General features: G+C 42.3%; 1 protein-coding gene across 7 annotated transcripts in view; it reads left to right on the top strand.

Moving 5' to 3' along the window:
- Positions 1-23846, top strand: part of DOCK4 (dedicator of cytokinesis 4) — a 488246-nt gene that overhangs the window by 427132 nt on the left and 37268 nt on the right. For 4 of the 7 annotated variants that reach the window (XM_069764796.1, XM_069764797.1, XM_069764795.1 and 1 more), the window contains 5 exons: positions 8042-8218; positions 12914-12997; positions 13900-14019; positions 14345-14466; positions 20823-20943. In XM_069764796.1, coding sequence (XP_069620897.1) covers positions 8042-8218; positions 12914-12997; positions 13900-14019; positions 14345-14466; positions 20823-20943 — 624 coding nt within the window. The remainder of the gene's footprint in view (positions 1-8041; positions 8219-12913; positions 12998-13899; positions 14020-14344; positions 14467-20822; positions 20944-23846) is intronic. The other 3 variants (XM_069764800.1, XM_069764799.1, XM_069764798.1) reach the window with 1 other exon arrangement.

Here is a 23846-nt window from a genome sequence, read left to right as displayed (position 1 = left end):
CTGTGTTAAAGTCTAGAGCTGTATTTCCAATTCTGCAGGCATCAGAGCTGGAATCTCCCAGCATCCATTGCTTCGGTCAGGACAAAGATTTGCTTTCTGGTAATCCCTAGTGCCCCAGCTGCTATATAGTTATCTGAAATAGAAAAAAAATCACCTCTCCAAGCTCAATACCGCTATTCGGCTAGGACACTAGGGATCTATCTGGTAACAGACGTGTTGTCTGGTGCCAGTAGCAACCCAAGGAATTGTGAGAGGCAAGATCTGAGATGCAATGGAACTACCAAATGATTTTCAAAGGTACAGACAGCAACATAAATTAACCATAGAAACCAGTATAATGAGCATCTACCATAGGGTGTATTTCGAAAACGTATATTTGGAATATTATTTTTGTAGCAACATATGCTAAAAATAAATAGCACTTTACAAAACATCTATAAAAATAATATATTGCTAAACTATGAAACCCGTACTCTAGATATACTGAAATTCCAAGTGACACTTTTCCGGCATTCTGAGAATTTCCTATGCCAGTCTTTTTTTCCCCCAAGCCTTTACAAACAAACAAACAAACATACAAACAAAAGCCTAGTGTCTGTGACCTTAATTTGCGAGCTGAATTTCTGGAAGTACACAGTGAGACTTGCTGTTGTTTCCCAGTCTATGGATAGTGATGTATAAGAGCTGTTATTAAACTATCCACTGCCAGCTGCAGGAGATTTAGTTTCCGTCCCCCTTATTTATTGAAAAGGATGTTATTTGGAGCATACATTATGAAAGCAATGCAAGCCTTGTAGTGGTTTTCCTGATCACAAGTCTGTCTATTCCTATACAGTGCTGTGATAAATATGTGCCCCCTTGCAGAAGTCTAGCTTTTGATCTTTAAATTAAAATATAAAATTATGATAAATGGGCAAGTAAACCTGTCATGTAAGAGACGAGGATCAAACACCTGTATTCCAAAAATCTGAAGCACCAGATTATCATTTAAAAACAACAAACCTACCTTTTTTAAAGCTTTTAAATCATCCTTAAAAATACATTGCAACAATTTTGACTGCATATGGCCATTATCATGTACAGAATAACAGAAAAGGTGAAATGTAGCCAATATGTTTAGCATTACATTCTAACAATGCTCCACCTCTTCATCCTCCTATTGTCCCATCCTCATCATCATGGCAACTGTTAAACTATTAGAAGAGAACCAAGGAATTAAAAAACATTATGTACGCAACCGTAAAATGTGCAGAATTGGGTCGTGAACTCATAGCACACCCACATCTTGGTCACAACAGCTTGTTGGAAACACCTGTTAAGTGTTAGGCCTCATACAGAGGTCCATACATGACATAAGCAGATGCTTCCATCGGTGTTCTGGGTCAGATGTTTATCAGCATTTTTTCAGTGTGTCTGTTTTTACCATCAAAAACCGTTGAGGACGAAAGCTCACACACCTAGAGGACTATACCCTGGTAATGAAAGTAAAAGTATGGAGTAGGCGCTCACCTGGTGGTGTTGTGTGAAGGCTCAACACCTGTAGACACGTCTAACTGCTGCTGCGGCCCCATAGCTGGAGAAGGAAAACGTCTTCCTGATGATTAATAATAGAGGAGGGTGATATCACATTGACCGAGCTGGGCTTTGGTAAATGAGAAGCCTTTTGTAACAGCAGGGTTTAAAAGGCCAAAGACTAATTAAGAATGCCCATAGAGGAGAAGGGAATGGTTAGGAATAGTGGATGTGATAGTCAATAAAGTAAGAAAAAAAATATATTCTGATGGCTATAATCTCTGAATTGTGAAGACATAGAACATGCAGCCTACCAAAAATGACTATAGAGATGTTTTAATAGGAAGAGAAGGGCGTCAGATCACCCTCTAGTTATTAATAGGTTTCACAGTCTCCCCATCAAAAGACCATGCTCGTAATATCTTACAATTCTTAACAGGTAACAAGACTTCAAAGTGAATTAAAAAGTGCTGAATACATTTCCTATGATTGCCAATGACGCTTGCATGCAGACCCATCAAAATGCTTGCCCGAATAAAGTCTCTTATGCAGAAATGTTTCAAACTACTAACAAATTCATTATGGGAATATGATGGACATTTTATTGGAAGGATGTTGAGGTTTGATTGTAAATACATGATGATTATTGGCCAAATGAATGCAAATATGCCTGATAGGAACTAGAATTGTGTTTGGAAAATGAAGGCTGAATAAAGTATTAGTTTCTCTTTACACACTTAGGGTAAGTTCACACTGGGCGTTTTTGCTGCGTTTTTCTTCTGCGTTTTCAGCTGCTTTTACAGTACCAGCAAATCCTACGAGATTTCAGAAATCTCATGCACACACATTGCGTTTTTTGTGTGATCAGTATTTTGTGCTTTGCTGCGTTTTTTGGACATAGAGCATGTCACTTCTTTCAGCGTTTTTCCAGCGTTTTCCACCCATTGACTTGAATGGATGGTGAAAAAACACTGCAAATACGTAAGGTTGACTTTTCTTGCAGCATATTTGCTGCAGAAAAGTCAAGGACAGTCGGATGTGATGTCACACTCGGCTCCGCTACATCTAGATGGCAGACTGCATGACGCGTTCATGTAGCCTGTCTTCTAGCAGAGCGGACCCAAACCCCATTCACTTGAATGGGGGTCCAACATTACAGTGTTTGAGACGCTGTCATGCACATGACTGCGCGGCCAGCACCACTTCTGATCGGCGGGGAAATCCTCCTCGCCGGTCAGAGAGCCACGCTGTGATCGGAGGTATAAACTCACCTCCTGTCACTGGTGTCAGCTGATGGGACTACTGATCCCATCATCTGACACCTACAGCCGCTAATTACAGTGAGAGCGGGAGGGGCGGAAGGGAGTATTCATCTGCCGCTCCTGCACTATAAATAAATAATAATAAACAAAAAAAAGGGCGTAGGTTCCCCCCTATTTTTGATAACCAGCCAGACAAAACTCACAGCTGGGGGCTGCAACCCCCAGTTGTCAGCTTCAGCAAGGCTAGTTATCAAGAATAGAGGGGTCCTCACGCTTTTTTTTTAAATTAAATTTAAAAAAAACAGCGTGCGGTCCCCCCCCCCCCCTTTTTGATAACCAGTTTGCTAAAGCTCACAGCTAGCAGCTGGTATTCTCCGGCTGGTAAGGAGCCATTGATATAGGCCCCCCAGCCTAAAAATAGCAGCCCGCAGCTGCCCAGAAAAGGTGCATCTATTAGATGCGCCAATTCTGGTGCTTTACCTGGCTCTTCCCACTTGCCCTGTAGTGGTGTCAAGCAGGGTAATGAGGGGTTAATGTCACCTTCCTATTGAAAGGTGAAATTAAGCCGACTTAGTAATGTAGAGGCGTCAATAAGACACCCATCCATTACTAATCCTATAGTAATTAAAGGGTTAAATAAAGACACACACTTGCAGAAAAAGCTCTTTTAGTGAAATAAAACATCACACAGTTTTACCAATTAATTATTCTGCCATTCCAAGCGAAGCCATCGATCTTCTGAAATAAAAATAAAATAATAAACCAAAAGTATACTCCCTGTTCCATACTATTCCAATATAACGAGTGTCCCACGCAATATCTGGGAGAGATAAAGCTTACAATCGGGAGCGCTGCTAATGCGACCACTTCCGGCTGTAAGCTACTGGGGAATGAATGATACGCAGTGGGTGCAGGCTCAGTAACTAGCGGTGACGTCACCGAGCCTGCACTCCCTCACAGCCTGACCTGAGGTAACCTCTGCACCGTGGGAAAATGCCAGGGAAGAGGATACCGCAGGTAATGTATCTATTCTATCAAACCATATATTCATTTAATCAATCTATGTATTCATTTTATCTATCTATTCATTCTATCCTATCAATCTATCTATTTATTCTATATTCATTCTATCTATCTAGTCATTCTATCTATTCATTCTATCTATTCTATCTATTCATTCTATCTAGCTACTCATTCTATCTATCTACAGGAAGTTGTTGTTTTTTTCTCTGTGTGCAATCAACTTTATTGGCATGCACAAAGAGAAAAAAAATGCATGAAACAAAAGCACCAAAAAACGCACCTAAACCTGCGTTTTTGGCGCAGCTTCTTTCTTGCCAAGATGATCAGGTTTTGCTGCAGAAAAAAATGCCCTGTGTGAACTTACCCTTATTATTTAATGTTCAGAAATATTCAGTACAAGAAGTATACATTAATATTAGCCACCTTCAGCTGATAGGACACCCTTTTAAGGCACTGTCTCCATACTGTATGTTATTCTCTAAAATCAATAAAGTAAGCCCTTTTACAGCTTATTATGAATTTCAGACTTGTTTAGGCATTTAAGCCTCTCTTCACACTGTTAACTAATACCTATAGCTAAATATTATATAAAAATAGTAATATTTAAAGGTAACCTTTCTCCTCCAGAAACACTAATTACCAGCAGACATAATGGTAATCTACAGACCTATTGGTAACTTGCAGGTAAATAGCATTTAAATCATGTGTGGCAGTCTTACTGGAGCAGTGGCTACATGGAGAAAATGAAGTTATATCTTCCCTGCAGCTACTCACTTTCAATCATCAGGATGATACAAGAGTTAGTAATAGTCAATGAAGCATGAAGAGAGATGCGGCACTCACAGAGATCTAGTAAAAACTGAAGTCACCTGGACCCGTTGAAGTGCTTGGTGCGCGAAACGGCCGTCGTCCGTCTTTTCTTCCCCGCATGCCGACACACACCTGCTGTTCCTATGGATCTTGTTTTTTAACCTGATCATGGTAAAATAAAGGACTTTGGTTTTTACTGCATCTGGTTGAGTGCCTCATCTCTCTTCATGCTTCATAGACTGTTTATGCTTTTTTGATGCTGATCACCTTATACCCCCTGCTTTATACCTCATGCTATCGGTTCACATACAGAATCTGTATCGCCATACAAGTGTGCATATTCCCCTGTTGCCATTCATTCTCTGCCTCTCCTTGGAACAGTAGTAATAGTCACCCTCACTATAAAGTGAGCAGACTGAGATTCCCAGCACATTGATTGACATCCCAAATGGTGTGCCCACAGGTGGGAAACTACTGTGCAGATGTGAAAACAACATTGAATGGATTAACCGAAGTCGGATGGCCATCCTTTAGAGCAGAGGTCCCCAACTCCAGTCCTCAAGGCCCACCAACAGGTCATGTTTTCAGGATTTCCGTTGCATTGCACAGGTGATGCAATTATTACCTGGGCAAGACTAAGGAAATCCTGAAAACATGACCTGTTGGTGGGCCTTGAGGACTGGAGTTGGGGACCTCTGCTTTAGAGAGGTTGTGTTAAGTAGAGAATGGTGTGTGGAGTTGAAGCAATGGAAGTCCATGATGAGCACTAGGGTTGAGCGAAACGGATCGTTCATTTTCAAAAGTCGCCGACTTTTGGCAAAGTCGGGTTTCATGAAACCCGACCCGATCCCTGTGTGGGGTCGGCCATGCGGTACGCGACTTTCGCGCCAAAGTCGCGTTTCGTATGACGCGCTTGGCGCCATTTTTTTCAGCCAATGAAGGGGCGTGGGCAGAGTGATGACATAGGCGTCCACGCCCCTAAGACCTATCGCCATGTTGTCGCTTGTGCGCTGTAGCGATTTGCAATGTGTAACACGAGAGAGAGAGAGAGAGAGAGAGAAAAAAAAAAAAAAATCCCATTGGCTTTGCATTGGGTTTCGTGTTTCAGTCGATCCTCGACTTTTCGCCATAATCGGCCGATTTCACTCGACTCGACTTTTGAGATAGTCGGGTTTCGCGAAACCCGGCTCGACCCTAAAAAAGTCAAGGTTGCTCAACCCTAATGAGCACCAATGCTTTTCCAGCCTTAAACGTACAGTGAAGAGCAAAAGGGTAACAATGTTTTGAACATTTTACTTTCAGGCTCCATATCTTACCATCCACTACTGCTTTGATTATAAGACTTCCAGCATTTTATAGACAAACATCTTGGCTATCTCATACATAAATTTGACTTGCAACTATTTAGCATATTATTAGTTATGCAGATTCTTGTCATGTCACTGCATTGTTACTGTTTTGCTCCTTGTGGTAGAAATACTGTATATTTTCCTTCCTGAATACTACAAAATACAGCCTGTTCTCACATTCCCTAATAGCTCAGTGTATTATTAGATTGATTCCCAGGTGAAAGGTCATTGGTTCGAATCAAGAAGCAGCAATGAAGACTATTTCCCAAGAAAAGACAAACCGCATCATCCAGCTCATCGATACCAGTCTCTTGGCCAAGAAAATTGCCAAACTGCATCAGGTGAGGGCCATGACAGTTGGCAGAATATCCATTCAGAAGCCAAAAGGTGGACATTCAGGCAAAATATTGGAGTCAACAAGTCGGCTCATCCCAAGGTCTGGCGCGACAAACACGGCAGTGGAGGTGGCTCGTATGCTTCATAATAGTGAGATCATAGACATCGATGCAAGCACTGTGCGACGCATGTTACACAAGTCTGGAATGGTGGTCCAAAAAAAACGTGAAAAGCCTCAGTTTCAATATTGTCATAATTTCGAGTTTGCAAACAAGCTTGCAAAGTGGATATTTAAAGATTTGAAACTGGTGATTTGGACGATGACACGAAAGTCAATAAACTAGGCTCTGATAGGTCCAAAGACGTCTGAAAGAAACAATGGGAAAGGGGGCTAACAGATTGAGAAATTAAAGGAAATATCACGTCTGGTGGAGGAAGCCTGATGATATGGGGTTGTTTCACAGTCAAAGGCATTGGATACTTGACCAGAATCGATGGTGTTCTCAAGGCTGACCTGTATGTGAATATCCTACAAGATGAGTTACTTTGTACACTCAAGTACTATGGGTTTGAAAAGGACAACATAATGCTTCAACAGAACACCAACATAAAGCATACTTCGAGATTGGCGAAAAAATGGTTCAATGACAATGAAGTAGAGGTGCTGGAATGGCCCCCACAGACCCCAGACCTCAACCCAATCAAACACTTGTGGGTAGAATTGAAGAAAAAACTGTATACATACCCAAGTGAGGCGACCAGTATGCACCGACTTTAGTAAGTGGAGAAGAGACCTGAGATCAAATTTCGGTTGACATGTTTGAATCTGATCGAGAACATGCCCAGAAGAATTCAGGCAGTGTTGAAAGCCAAAGGTGAATTTACAAAATAGTAAAAATTAGAAATTTAGATCTTTAGGAGCAAAACCGTAATTATGCAGTGACATGACAAGAATGAGATATCTAAGATCATTGTCTATAAAATGATGGTAGTCTCAAGTTTAAATAAGAAGTAGATAATGAGATATGGAGCCAGAAAGTCAAAAGGTCAAAACATTGTTACCCTTTTGCTCTTCATTGTATATTACTTTAAAAATTGATTTATCTGCGGTAGAGCAAAGTATGTTTGACCCTCTATTTTAGTAAGGTATACAATAATTTATTTGGTTTGAAGGGATATCGTGATGACGGAATGGCAGGTTACTTTTAAAGCTACTCCACATCTTATAGTTATCATTACCACTACTGTAATTCTACCAATGTGCTAGCAATCTACCAAATATTGGCACAACTCACAAATTACTCTGTGAAAGTATCCAATTATAGATGTTTTTACACTAGACACCAATCACATTTTTCTAGAGATGTTATCATATATAGAGTTTCAGACATTATGAGGATTTTTCTAAGTTAAACGCAAGAGACTCCTAGATCAATTTGTCCCAGAAAAAGAATCATTTTTTGCATCAACTCTATTAAATTATGTGTTTGAGAAATATTTTTTGAGTTATCCTGCCAATGGGCTTAGCAAGACGGGGCATGGCGTTTAAATGTGCTTCAAAATGTTAGCACAAGCTTTTGATACACATTGAGCCAACCAGTAGATAAGTGTCTTGGAGTGCTCCAAATTTATCATCCAAAATGAGCCACTGGGTTAAGTTTGTCGCTTTTTCAGACCTCTGTTTTTGTATTTTTTCCAGACTTACTATTGTGTTTTATTTGCTAAGGTTTTTTCCTATTTTTGTCTTAGGCGGAGATGAGCCCACTTGAAAATGCAATCGAAGTTTTAGAAAATAAGAATCAGCAACTGAGAACTCTAATTAGTCAGTGTCAGACACGGCAGATGCAAAATATAAACCCTCTGACAATGTGCCTGAATGGGGTTATCGATGCTGCAGTTAATGGTGGAGTTTCGAGATATCAAGAGGTAAGATAAAGTAATTTAGTTTGTTTAATTCAATGCCCAAATTTCTCAATTCATTGAATCCTGCATTTCAGAGAATACTTCAAATTTCCTCTTTTATTTAAAGATTCTTTCATGGGTTGTAAACCCATAAACCTTCCTTTTCCAACAACAAGGAGTGGGAATAGCAGTTGACAACAAAGTTTGCATTATAATTAATATATTAACATTCCGGACAAAACAGAGAATGCTAGCAATGGCCATTTGGCCTTTACAAGTGCTGACAAATGAAGCAATATCACAGAAAAACTTGTAATCAGGTATCCTGGGTCCTTTCCATATTGCAAATTTCCGGCAGATATTCACAGTTTCCCAGAACATACCGTAAGTTGCCTGGTCATCACCATGACTTGTGCCTGCTTCGAGGCCGTGACACTTAGGACAACTTCTTTTTCTTATGCTTTGTACAAATGTAGAACACATCATTAGACAACAGTATAAGAACTTGATTGTGTACTTTTCTTTCACACAATTGGCAGATCCAATAAGCAGAGATGAGTTTACATTTATTTGTATTTTGTCAAGTTTTTTCCATCTCAGCCATGGCTACCAAAATTATTTATCTCACTCTGTATCTCACACACTGTTTCTATAATTTTCAGTTACCGAAACAGCTCAGCCAACTTTGTTTTTGTAGCTGTGACCATTTGTGGCAACAGCGTAGACAGACATTTCCATTTGTGGCTGAGATGGGGGTACTCCTTAAATAAAAGCTCCAACTCTTATAAATTAACAACAAAAAAACTTAACAATTTCCATGGTCGATGACCATCTTTGTACAGTGGCTTGCAAAAGTATTCACCTCTTTGAAAGTTTTCATTTTGTGCTACCTCACAACCTGGAATTTCACTGTTTTTTTAGGGTTTGGATAAGTTCATGTAAAGAATATGTCTACAACTGTGAACATGTGGTTTTCTTTTTATTGTGAAACAAACAACAAACAGGACAAACTAACTTAAAACTTTAGTGTGCATAACTGTTCAGCCTCCTTTTGCGGCAATTACAGCCGCAAGTCGCTTTGGATAAGCCTTTTATACAAATGGGATTTTTGTCCATTCCACAAGGCAAAACTGCTCCAGCTCAAGTTAGATAAGTTAGATGTTTTCCTCTGGTGAACCGCAATCTTCAAGTATGACAATAGATTCTCAATTGGATTAAAATCTTGGGTCTGACTAGGCTACTCCAAAACATTTAAACGTTTCCCCTGAACCACTCGAGTTGCTTTAGCATTATGCTATGGGTCATTGTCTTGTTGGAAGGTGAACCTTCGTCCCAGTCTCATATCACTGACAGATTGAAACAAGTTTGGCTCAAGAATATCTCTGTATTTTGCACCTTCCATCCTCCCCTAGACTCTGATCATTTTCCCTGTTAATGCTTCCAAAAAACATCCCCACCGCCTGATCCTGATGTTTCACTATGGGGACGATGTTCTTGGGATCATGAGCTGTGTTTGTTTGGCGCCATACATAGTGTTGACCTTGGTGGCCAAGCAGTTCAATTTTGGTCTTATCTGGCACCAGCATCCTCCATACATTTAGGGAGTCTCCCACATGTCTTTCGGCAAAATCAAAATGAGCCTTACAATTTTTGTGTGTAAGTAAAGGCTTTTTATTTGGTCTCCCATGACAGCACCACGAGAGAGGGGATTCGCCCTTCAGGAACAGGATACCTACAGATACAAAAGGGCGTCACCTCTCCCACACATCAGTTGGTTTCCTGTTCCTGAAGAGGACAGTGTTCCTACAGATACCTGGATAAGGATTCATCGGATCGGTTTAGGTAGGGGGGTCCCCTGCCTCGGCCGGTGCAGGGTCCTAGAAGCACCACGGTGGTACCGGGGAGGATTCCACGGCAGGGAGCGGGCAGGCAGGTGTCAGGAGGATTACCGTCTCCGGGGGGCCAGTGCCAGAAAGCAAGTATCCTTAATGGTCTCCATGCGGTACCCTAGCGGGCACGGACTGGCATGCTGCGGCATCCCTGGTCTGGCGGTGGCTGAGGGCGGGGCCAAGTGACATGGCCGGACTTCCGGGGGCTCAGCTGTGACGCAGCCGGGGTGGTCCTCTGATGTGGCGGCTTCCCAGCTGGGTTGCCGTAGCGGCATTGTGGGTGGAGCCTGGATAGTGCAGATGCTGGGTGCTGACTGGCTTGTTCAAGATAGCGCGGTGGTCACGTGCATCCATCTCCCAGGGCTGCGGCTGGGGTCAGGGTTGCCGGGGCCGGGGGGCATGTTGCTGGGGCGTGTCGGACCAGGGGAGCAAGAGGTGCCTCAGGCCAGAACCTGCTGACCCGGATACTCGGGGGAGAGAGAGACATTTAAAGAAGCAGGCAGAGAGCAACGAGCCTGGGATGACTGCCAAGCCTGTATGGGAGACTACAGCACCAGACAAGACTTGGGATCTATCCCATGCAGCGGAAAAATCCTGGCGCCTAACATCCGCTGTCCACCATTTAAAGCACACTGCTGCACAACAGAAGCCCAGTACTGCCCGGCAAAAGACCCGTGATGGGACGGGTGATGGCCAGGCGAGTGATCAGCCCAGCCGCAGGAGCTCTTCTAAGGTAGACAAGTCAACAGCGTCGGCTGAGATGCGCCTTGTGATCCGGTACCTACTGCAACACTGATAAGAGATCTTCGTGAATGTTCACTCGGTGATGAAGTCTTCCCATTATTTTCCTATCCTGTTAGAGGAAGAAATGTACAGGGAAGTCAGGACACAGGGTGTGTGCCCTCTGTTATCACCTGCCGGTTCTTGCCCCAAAAGGTTATGTCAACCCCGTGTTCAACAGACGTGAGGTTCCGGGGGAGGGAGGACATCAGCCATTAGGGTAGGGTGCAGTGCCTCATGGACCCCCCCCTCTGGTGACGGAGAAGGCGCCAAACTTACTCCACACTTATTCGCTCTTCATCCAGCCGCCTCCAAGACTTCTCCCGAATATCACCCATCCTCTGGAATTCTTTGCGCCAACACGTCCGACTATCAACCACATTCGGATCCTTCAGGCGGAACCTGAAAACCCATCTCTTCAGGAAAGCCTACAGCCTGCACTGACCCCGCTGCCTCCTCATCACTACCGGAGATACTGCCTCACCAACACCGGAGCCCCTGCAACCCTCAACCTATTGTCTCCTTCCCCATAATCCTGTAGAATGTAAGCCCGCAAGGGCAGGGTACTCGCCCCTCTGTATCAGTCTGTCATTGTTAGTTTGTTTACTGTAAGTGATATCTGTAATTTGTATGTAACCCATTCTCATGCACAGCACCATGGATTCAATGGTGCTGTATAAATAAATGATAATAATAACTTCACCGCAAGCCTTAAGGAAGTCCCTATCCCAGGGTGAGAGTTCCAGGAAGTAGGAGAAGGGACATGAAGAAAATTTTCTGATTCAGGCTCCTCTTTCTGATTACATGAAGGATGAGGATTCCTCCGTCTCCTCCTCATCTTCTTCCTCGGAGGAAGACTCTGGCTGTTTCTGCTTCGCCTTAGACCGCTTGAACAAATTAATAGAAGCGGTCAGAGGAACTATGGGGTCAGAATCCAGGCCAGGACGTTCAGTGCAGGACACCATGTTTGGGGGATTGGATCAGAGAGAATGCATATCCTTTTCTCTAAATGAAAAAATTTGGGACCTAGTTCACCGAGAGTGGAAGAGGTCGGAAAAAAGGGTCTTTTTGTCGCCTGCATTTAAAGCAAAGGTACCCTTTCGTGGACCCTGCAGTAAATAAATGGGATAAGGCCCCAAAACTTGATGCGGCGGTGGCCAAGGGTTCAAAAAAGGTCCTCTTTACCCTTTGAGGATCTAGAGACTCTGAAGGACCCTCTAGATAGGAAGGCGGTTCTTTCATTAAAGGGGCAGGGGAGATGTCAGTTGGATCCCTGAGGCCAGCAGTGGCATCCACTTGTACAGCCAGGTCCATGATGGTCTGGCTGAGCCAGCTAGAGACTCAATTGAAAAAGGGAGCCTCTCTTGAGACTATCCTGAGCGACTTGCTGGTGATACAGGGGGCTGCGACATTTTTAGCCGATGCTTCAGTTATTCGGTTAGGATGGCAGCAAAGGGAACATAAAAGATAATCCCAATGACTAGCAATTCCTGTCGGAGTAGATTATCTGCCTTTCACCCAGCCTGGTCTCAGATTACCAATAGTGACTGGGTTCAGAATCTAATATAATCGGGACTCCGATTCGAATTTTCCACTTTTTCATGGGATAGATTCAGGGTAATTTATTTGACCCCATAAATTTAACTTATGCCTATATTTTTGTCACTTTACCAACTTAGACCATTTAGTGCTGATGTATCACATATAAATCGGATTACACAAATATATAAATACAGGTTGTAATGTAACAAAATAAGTAAAAAGCCAAGGTGGTGTGAATACTTTTGCTAGCCACTGAATATATGTGAATATAACTAGAATTTCCTGTATAATGAATACATTCCAAAACTGATTTGCTGTGAAAATGTTATCCTTTTACAAGAGGCTAACTCCAAATTCCTTGAATCGATTAGATATGTTAAAAGAATACGTTTATGTATCTAAGAGCCTATTATTAAAGCCTTGGGTTGATGCTGTTTTGGTAATGTCTACAGCTTTTGACTATAACCTAGGCATTATGTGTTTTTTTGTTTTTTTTTTAACTTTACAGGCATTCTTTGTGAAGGAGTATATCTTCAACCACCCTGAGGATGGAGATAAGATCTCACGCCTGAGAGAACTAATGCTGGAACAGGTAGTGTGCAGAAAGATATTAAAATCAATGTCAGGACAGAAATATAAAATTCAAGGTGGGTGCTTGAAGGGCAAACCATCAAGTCTAACTGTTATTTTATAACCCTTTTTAATGTATTACAGGTGCTACATAGGGTTTCTCATTGGTGGGGGTCAGGGCTTCAGACTTCCACTGATCTGTCAAAACATTGCTGTCTCAGAACGCCCCACCAATCAGAAACACTATGCAGTGTCTTTAATATATTTAAATGGTTATAATTAGTGATGCGTGAACGTGCTCGGATAAGGCGTTTTTGCGAGCATGCTCATGTGCTAACCGAGTGTCTTCGGCGTGCTCGAATGCTATGTTCGAGCCACCGTGGCTGCATGTCTCACGGCTGTTAGACAGCTGCAACACATGCGGTGATTACCTGTTTGTTGGACAATCCTTGCATGTGTTGCAGATGTCGAGCAGCCGTGAGACATGCAATCGCAGGGACTAAAACATATTTTTCGAGTACGCCAAAGACACTCGGTTAGCACATGTATATGATTGGATGACGCCTTATCTGAACACGTTTTCTCATCACTAGTTATAACGTGACAGCTACCCTTTAAGTGTCAATATTTCTTGGCTTCTGCAGTTATAAAGTTGCATTACCTGTTCATGTATAACATATCGGATTGCCTGATATGTCTTGGAGAAGAAATACTTACGTTATAAAGCTTGGCATGGTGAGAAGAAGAAAAATTCTAGTTTCAATAGATTTCTACGTATCTAGAGGAAATGGCATTTTTAGTGTATGGTCTACTAGTACACCAAATTATACTAGTACACCCAAGTATTCTAATTCATTCAGACATAACAAGACTATAAACTGTTCATTGTGCATGTTAATTACACAGTCTTCATATATTTTTCAGGCCCAGATTTTAGAATTCGGGTTAGCTGTCCATGAGAAATTTGTTCCTCAAGATATGAGACCATTGCACAAGAAGATGGTGGACCAATTCTTTGTACTGAAATCAAGTCTGGGAATTCAGGTATAGTAGTGTCCATAATACATAGAGAGATGGTGACATTTGCTTATCCAATGGCTTTCAACGGTGAGACATTAAGCAACAGTGACATCTTTTGGTTAATAGGTTTAATTACCTCAGGCTGAAAAATTCTTACGAGGTGCTAGACAAAGCGTTACTATACTCAAGATGGGAGATCACCATCAATGTTTTAGTGTTTGCTTAATATGCTACTCTTTATGTGTTGCTGGATTTTTTTAAATTATCTTCTATTGAAGATTTTGACTGATAAGGTCATGACTTGGTTGAGCTTCTGAAAGATGCTAACATTTTTTCATTGGAATACCAGGATTTCTCAGCTTGTGTACCACCTAGTCCTGTTAATTTCCACAACGGAAGTCCTCGCATCCCTAGAAACTCAGCACCAGCTATTATGGGCCCAGATGCTGCTCGTGTGGTACCAAGACGAAGGTAATAATAATCTTATATTATTGGATATAGAGTTAGAAATGGTATTTTTTATGAATATCAGTGGAGTCCGTCTATCATGAAAACATATAAATAAAACTGCACACTAATAGTTATATAAACACAATTTCATTTACAATAAAATTTCACAGTACAAGAGGAATATACCGTAGTTTGTTTGGCTCTTCTATGGAGCTACCAAAACCAACTTGTTTGAAATAAGTTTTTTTGGGAGGCTTCACATGTAGGTAATCGAATACAGTCTACAGCTGTCAGGCAATCACTATCGTTAATGTCAATACATTAACAAAAAGAATCTGGTTGGAAATTGCTACAGGATCACTTTTCCCATCATGTTATAGTTTCATAGTTTTAAGGTTAAAATAATACCTAAATCCATGAAGTTACACATCCAACCTACAGTAACATGTTGGTCCAGATGAAAGCAAAAAAAGCACACAAGGCTGATGCTAATTGACCTGCATTAGGTGAAAAAAAAGTCCTTCTTGACTCCACATAATTTTACATTTTATTTCCTCAACCCAAGTGCCTGACCTTGCCTTTATCTACATTAAACCTCAACTGCCATTTCTCCACCAAATATATATATATATATCTATAATATAACGCTGGGAGCGTCACTCTGTCCGAAGTCTTAATAGACTGCGCAGGCGCGACGCTCCTAGCGTTACATTATAGAAAAAATGCCGCCGAGAGCAGAGGGTCGGGAGCACGGGGACGCCGTCTACATATGTGCGCCCTGATTATGCAAATAATCCGCCGCCATAGTAAGTTTTTACTTACGCTATTCGTTTCGGGCGCCATTGTCTTGTTCTTCCTGGTGCCGGAATCGGCGCCTGCGCAGTCCGTGCTTTCCGGCGCCATTTTCTTGAAGACACACTGCTGTGTGTCTTCAAGAAAATGGCGCCGGAAAGCGCAGACTGCGCAGGTGCCGATTCCGGCACCAGGAGCAAGACAATGGCGCCCGAAACGAATAGCGTAAGTAAAAACTTGCTGTGCCGTGAGGCTGTGGCACTTCATGCCACAGCAATTTGTTACTTACGCCATTCCTTTCCGGCGCCATTGTCTTGCTCCTCCCGGTGCCGGAGTCGGCGCCTGCGCAGTCCGCGCTTACCGGCGCCATTTTCTTGAAGACACACAGCAGTGTGTCTTCAAGAAAATGGCGCCGGAAAGCGCGGACTGCGCAGGCGCCGATTCCGGCACCGGGAGGAGCAAGACAGTGGCGCCGGAAAAGAATCAGGTAGCGTAAGTAACAAATTGCTGTGCCATGAGGCTGTGGCACTTCATGCCACAGCTATTTGTTACTTACGCCACCTGATGGGGGTCATAAACCTTTATGGAGCAGCGTATGGGGCATATGGATGGGAGCAGTACATGACAGAACGGGGGCGCAGATTGGGAGCAGCATATGACAGAATAGGGCAGCACATGACAGAACGGGGGTGCAGGATGGCAGCAGCACATGACACAACGGGGGCGCAGGATGGGAGCAGCACATGACAGAATAGGGCAGCACATGACAGGACGGGGGCGCAGGATGGGAGCAGCACATGACAGAACGGGGGAGCAGAATGGCAGTAGCACATGCCAGAACGGGGGTGCAGGATGGAAGCAGCACATGACAGAACGGGGGCGCAGGATGGGAGCAGCACATGACAGAACGGGGGTGCAGGATGGAAGCAGCACATGACAGAACGGGGGCACAGGATGGGAGCAGCACATGACAGGATGGGGACACAGGATGGGAGCAGCCAGTGACAGAATGGAGGTGCAGGATGGGTGCAGCACATGTCAGAATGGAGGCGCAGGATGGGTGCAGCACATGTCAGAATGGAGGCGCAGGATGGGTGCAGCACATGTCAGAATGGCGCAGTATGGGAGCAGCACATGTCAGAATGGGGGCGCAGGATGGGAGCAGCACATGACAGAATGGGGGCGCAGGATGCGTGCAGCACATGACAGGATGGGGACGCAGGATGGAGCAGCACATGACATGATGGGGTCGCAGGATGGGAGCAGCACATGACAGAATGGGGGCGCAGGATGGGTGCAGCACATGACAGGATGGGGACGCAGGGTGGAGCAGTACATGACAGGATGGGGGCGCAGGATGGAGCAGCTCATGACAGGATGGGGACGCAGGATGGAGCAGCACATGACAGGATGGGGACGCAGGATGGAGCAGCACATACCAGGATGGAGACCATATACCAATATAAATGCTCGCCACCCGGGCGTAGAACGGGTTCAATAGCTAGTATATATATATAGTGCCTTTCGAATGTATTCAGCCCCCTTGAACTTTTCAACCTTTTCCCACATATCATGCTTCAAACATTAACCTTCGTCAGGCTGCATAATTTTACAACGTTAACAAGCTGCAGAGATACAATTGTACCTTCATATATATTTTATTGAAATTTGGCCAATATATTCTGGACCAAAACTGCAGAGATGTCACGAAATTTCAGCCCTCTACGGCTTTTCGAAAAAAAAAATTATTGCAATTTTAAAACGGAATAGTTACAATTGTACCTACTCAGCCGGACGAAGGTTAAGATACCAAATGTAAATTTTTGATGAAGAATCAACAAGTGGAACACATTTGTGAAGTTGAATGAAATTTATTGGTTATCTTAAATTTTTGTGGAAATTCAAAAACTGAAAAGTGGGGCGTGCGATATTATTTGGCCCCTTTAACTTAATACTTTTTTGTGCCACCTTTTGCTGTGATTACAGCTGCAAGTCACTTGGGGTATGTCTCTATCAGTATTGTACATCGAGAAACCGAAATTCTTGCCCATTCTTCCTTGGCAAACAGCTCAAGCTCAGTGAGGTTTGATGGAGATCGTTTGTGAACTGCAGTTTTCAGCTCTTTCCACAGATTCTTGATTGGATTTATGTCTGGACTTTGACTTGTCAATTCTATCAACTTGATACGTTTATTTGTGAACCATTCCATTGTTGATTTTGCTTTGTGTTTGGGATCATTGTCTTGTTGGAAGACAAATCTCCGTCCCAGTCTCAGGTCTTTTGCAGACTCCAACAGGTTTTCTTCAAGAATGGTCCTGTATTTGACTCCATCCATCTTCCCATCAATTTTAACCATCTTCCCATGATGCTGCCACCTTCATGTTTGACAGTGGGGATGGTGTGTTCATGGTGATGAGCTGTGTTGCCTTTACGCCAAACATATCGTTTGGCATTGTTGCCAAAAAGTTCGATTTTGGTTTTGTCTACCCAGAGCACCTACTTCCACATGTTTGGTGTGTCTCCCAGGTGGCTTGCAAACTTTAAACAACGCTTTTTATGGATATCTTTGTGAAATGCCTTTCTTCTTGCCACTCTTCCATAAAAGCCAGATTTGTGCAGTGTACGACAGATTGTTGTCCTATGGACAGACTGTCCCACCTCAGCTGTAGATCTCTGCAGTTCATCCAGAGTGATCATGGGCCTCTTGGCTGCATCTCTGATCAGTCTTCTCCTTGTTTGAGATGAAAGTTTAGAGGGACGGCCGGGTCTTGGTAGATTTGCAGTGTTATGATACTCCTTCCATTTCAATATGATCTCTTGCACAGTGCTCCTTGGGATGTTTGAAGTTTTAGAAATCATTTTGCATCCAAATCCAGCTTTAAACTTCTCCACAACAGTATCATGGACCTGCCTGTTGTGTTCCTTGGTCTTCATGATGCTCTTTGTGCTTCAAAGAGAACCCTGAGACTATCACAGAGCAGGTGCATTTATACGGAGACTTGATTACACACAGGTGGATTATATTTATCATCATTAGGCATTTAGGACAACATTGGATCATTCAGAGATCCACAATGAACGTCTGGAGTGAGTTTGCTGCACTGAAAGTAAAGGGGTCGAATAATATTGAACGCCCAACTTTTCAGTTTTTAAATTTCCACAAAAATTTTAAATTACCAATAAATTTTGTTCAACTTCACAATTGTGTTCCACTTGTTGTTGATTCTTCACCAAAAATTTACATTTTGTATGTTTACGTTTGAAGTATGATATGTGGGAAAAGGCTGAAAAGTTCAAGGGGGCCGAATACTTTCGCAAGGCACTGTATATATTAAAAAGAGGGTCCAATACTGACCCCTGCTGTAGCCCACTGATGATTAAACAGTGTGTTCTATTAAAAAACACCCTCTGCCTCCTATCACTTAACTACACATACTTTCCCTTGTCTCCTTTATATACTTGGAGTTTATGTAGCACTGTATCAAATACATTCCAGAAAGAGGACATCCACAACCTTACTCTGATCCAGTTTGAAACTTACCTCCTCATATAAGCAGATTAGTTTGACAGGACAGCTCCCTCTTAAACTCATGTCGATTTCGGATTATGAGGTTATTGAGATACTCCATTATAGCATCTCTTAGAATACCCTTAAAGGGGTTGTCTATGTTTATCAATAAAGTCTACATTCAACTTATGTGACTGCAGACTTGTGAATCCTCACAACACGTGCGTAAATCCAGACCCAATGATTTTTGTGTTTTGAGACGGGGTCGTACTTCCTGTCAGTTTAAGCAGGTGACATTTACTGGAGAATTTATGGTATCCCTAGTCATATCATTGTCTGGGGTTTTATTGTGTAATTACTGTAGAAAAGAAGGTGTTGAGTAACAGTTAGCAAGGCTGAAAAAAAAATTTGTCCATCTAGTTCAGCCTATAGTCCATCAGAATAAATCCCCAGATCTACGTCCTTCTAAAGATCCTAATAACTGTAAGATACAATATTGTTACGCTCCAGGAAGACATCCAGGCCTCTCTTGAACCCCTCGACCGAGTTCGCCATCACCATCTCCTCAGGCAAGCAATTCCAGATTCTCACTGCCCTAACAGTAAAGAATCCTCTTCTATGTTGGTGGAAAAACCTTCTCCTCCAGATGCAGAGAATGCCCCCTTGTACCCGTCACCTTCCTTGGCATAAACAGATCCTCGGAGAGATATTTGTATTGTCCCCTTACATACTTATACATGGTATAGTACTAATAGTTTTAAAACGCTCAATGAGCACACATCTTGCACAGCAGTATGGACCCTCAAACGACTGGCCCAGAATTATGTACATGTGACACTGGATGGCATTATCAATAAAGGAGTTCAGTTTACTCATGGGGAGTGCACAAATAGGAATATATATACAAAATAAATTGATGCAGGACACTTCGTTTTAAAGTTCCTGAATCCAAAGTCTTAAGACAAACAGCACTTTAGACAAAACAGTCACAGGCTCTCTCACACTCATTTTTTCAGATACGGTACTTACTTTCTTAGCTACAACAAACTGCTCAATGGATAATTGCGAGCTTTGTCTACAGGGGATTCAATTTATGTACAAGCCTCAAGTTAAAAGGACAATTGATTTTATTAGGTATCATCACAAACATAAAAAATAATCTAGATCTATCTATATGAAAAGCACGGTGGCTCAGTGATTAGTATGCTTTGCAGCACTGGGGTCCTGGGTTCAAATCCCACCAAGGACAACATCTGTAAGGAGTCTGTATGTTCTCCCCGTGTTTGTATGGGTTTCCTCTGGGTTCTCAGGTTTCCTCCCACATTCCAAAGACATATTGATTCCAGATTGTGAGCCCCAATGGGTACAGGGACGCAGATATCTGTGAAGTGCTGTGTAATTAATGGCGCTATATGTCAATAAATAAAAATAGGTAAATATATAAATACAATGGAATTGGACTCATGGTTTAATTCCATTATCAGCTTCTTACGGGGTCATCACTCACATTTTACTTTTCCTATGCAACCTCGTTTAATCTCTGCAAAATCCAAAATGCTTGGGAATCACAATGTAGTTGACGCCTGAGCAATTATTAGTATACAGTATGACACAACTAGATAATAAACATAATTCAGTCTTTAAAAAAAAATATTCAGGTATCAGTCATTTCATAATAATGTATGTGTGTATTTTAATATATTATATAGTTGTGAAATTTATGGACTTGCTAATTTATAGCACAAATATTGAACCCGGTGATATGTGAATTGTAATGCTTTAAAAGAAAACTTGTCACACGGGCTGACCCTTTCAATATCAATTAAATAAACCCAGTGGGTGTTGCTATTCAGTACTTGTCAAGAAATCACTTTCTTTATATAACATGAACTGCCTGCTCGGCTGGTTGGTTGGCGGTGCCATATGCCCACATCCATAGTATCCTTTTATACTAAAGTGCCATGTACAGTGAAACCGAGATGTGGTCAGAGTCACAGCTATGCCTAAGAAGCACTTAGAACAATATGATTACATTTACATATTCCTTTTATTTACTATTGTTTTACTTTCTGAACAGCCCGTTGAGTTACCCAGCGGTAAACAGATACTCTTCATCCTCCCTCTCCTCTCAAGCTTCGGCTGAAGTTAGTAACTTGACGGGGCAATCAGAAAGTTCTGATGAGGTGTTTCACATGCAGGTAGGTTAAGTCTTGAAGATTATAATTCCTATCTGTACACAGTCTCCAATGCTCAATCGTGTCATCGGGATCTAATGGATTTTACATCCTGTGTAATTCCCATGGATTGTTCTGTAGATGCCAGGTAGTTATTTCATTTATATACGGGGGGGGGGAGTATTCAGACCCCTTTTACATTTTTCACTCTTTGATTCATTGCAGCCATTTGGTAAATTCAAAAAGTACATTTTTTTCTCATTAATGTACGCTCTGCATCCTATCTTGACTGAAAAAAGCAGAAATGTAGTAATTTTTGCAAATTTATTAAAAATGAAAAACTGAAATAGGACATGGTCATAAGTATTCAGACCCTTTGCTCAGTATTGAGTAGAAGCACCCTTTTGAGCTAGTACAGCCATGAGTCATCTTGGGAATGATACAAGTTTTTTACACCTGGATTTGGCGTTCTGTCAGGTTGGATGGTGAACATTGGTGGATAGCCATTTTCAGGTCTCTCCAGAGATGCTCAATTGGGTTTAGGTCAAGAATGGTCACAGAGTTGTTCTGAAGCCATTCCTTTGTTATTTTAGCAGTGTGCTTAGGATCATTGTCTTGTTGCAAGGTGAACTTTTGGCCAAGTCTGAGGTCCAGAGCACTCTGGAAGAGGTTTTCATCCAAGACATCTCTGTACTTGGCCTTCAATGGCAACCAGTCATCCTGTCCCTGCAGCCTAAAAAACCATGATGCTGCCACCATTATGTTTTACTGTTGGGATTGTATTGGACAGGTGATGAGCAGTGCCTGGTTTTCTCCACACATACCGCTTAGAATTATAACCAAAAAGGTCTATCTTCTTCTCATCAGACCAGAGAATCTTATTTCTCATAGTCTGGGAGTCCTTTATGTGTTTTTTAGCAAACTCTATGCAGGCTTTCATATGTCTTGTACCAAGGAGAGGCTTCCGTCGAGCCACTCTGCCATAAAGACCCGACTGGTGGAGGGCTGCAGTGATAGTTAACTTTGTGGAACTTTCTCTCATCTCCCTACTGCATCTCTGGAGATCAGCCACAGTGATCTTGGAGTGGTTCTTTACCTCTCTTACCAAGGCTCTTCTCCCGGCCAGGTCTAGGAAGACTTCTGGTGGTCCCAAACTTCTTCCATTTAAGGATTATGGTGGCCACTGTGCTCTTAGGAACCTTGAGTACTGCAGAAATTCTGTTCCTTTGCCAGATCTGTGCCTTGCCACAATTCTGTCTCTGAGCTCCTTGGCCAGTTCCTTTGACCTCATGATTGTCATTTTGTCTGACATGCACTGTGAGCTGTGAGGTCTTATATAGACAGGTATGTACCTTTCCAAATCAAGTCCTATCAGTTTAATTAAACACAGCTGGACTCCAATGAAGGAGCAGAACCATCTCAAGGAGAATGACAAGGAAATGGACAGCATGTGACTTAAATATGAGTGTCTGAGCAAAGGGTCTGAATACTTATGACCATGTGATATTTCATTTTTTCTTTAATTTGCAAAAAAATCTACATTTCTGTTTTTTTTCAGTCAAGATGGGGTGCAGAGTGTACATTAATTTTTTGAATATATCAAATGGCTGCAATGAAGCAAAGAGTGAAAAATATAAAGGTGTATGAATACTTTCCGTACCCACTGTATATAAAGGAAATAACTAGCTGGCATCTATACAACAATCCATGGGAATTACTCAGGATGTAAACCCTCCTGTTTTGAGTATCACTGAAACTTGTTCCTGGGCTGGTGGGAGGATTGTATTGCCATTTCAGAACTGCATACCAAGTACCTGGCCCATATTGATCTATGGGTCAGGTATATTGATGACATTTTTGTGATATGGAAAGGGACAAAAGAGGAGTTTGGCCAATTTATGGTATCCCTGAACAATAATCATGTCGGTCTCAAATTTACATCTGATATCCAAGAATTTCAACTGCCTTTTCTTGATGTATTAATTACCAAATCGGAGGATGGGGCTCGCCTGGAGAGTACCATTTACAGGAAACCCACTGCAACTAATTCTTTGTTGAGATGGGATAGCAGCCACCCCTACTCTTTAAAGAAGAGTATTCCGAAAGGCCAGTATCTGAGACTCAAACAGAATTGCTCTAACCAAAGGGACTTTAAAGTTATGGCCGACGACCTTAGGTTAAGGTTTTTGGCTAGAGGCTAGCTGTATCGGATTTTGCGAGAAGCATTCCGATATGCCAATAAACAAAAGAGGGAAAACCTCCTCATACCCCATAGGGAGGAGGTGGAATCCTCTAAAGTGACGAGACTTATCTGCACCTATGATAATAGAGCATCATCTGTTAAAAACATCATACGAAAACATTGGGGTGTTCTAAAGATGGACGGAGATTTGAGAGACACTCTGGGAAAGGAACCGGTCATTACCTATCGGAGGGCCAAGACATTAGGTGATAGACTTGTACATAGGCATTTCATTGCACCTAGAGTAACAACATGGCTCCCACAGAGACCGGCAGGTTGTTTTAAATGTGGTGGGTGCATAGCGTGTGAGTCAATATGTACCGGAAAGGAATTCTTCAACGAAAATACACAAGAAACCTTTAGGTTGAAGAAATTTGTAAATTGCAGAAGTACAGGGGTTATTTATAGAGCCACCTGTCAATGTGGTATCACCTATGTCGGGAAGACAATTAGGGAGTTTAGGAGAAGGGTGGGAGAACACCTTGGAGATATATGACACCAAAGAGACACCCCAATCGCCAAACATGTTAACAGTACACATGGGGGTGATACTAGAGTTATACAGTTTATGGGGATTGACAAAATTGACATGCCAAATAGAGGTGGTGATCTGGACAGATTGCTGCTGCAGAGAGGGGCCAGCTGGATCTTCACGCTGGATACTTGCCATCCTCGAGGCCTGAAT

Source organism: Ranitomeya imitator, chromosome 4, assembly GCF_032444005.1.
Source record: "Ranitomeya imitator isolate aRanImi1 chromosome 4, aRanImi1.pri, whole genome shotgun sequence".
NCBI classification, from domain to species: Eukaryota; Metazoa; Chordata; class Amphibia; order Anura; family Dendrobatidae; genus Ranitomeya; species Ranitomeya imitator.
The sequence above is the reverse complement of the archived record's forward strand: the minus strand, read 5'-3'. Positions and strand labels throughout refer to the sequence as shown.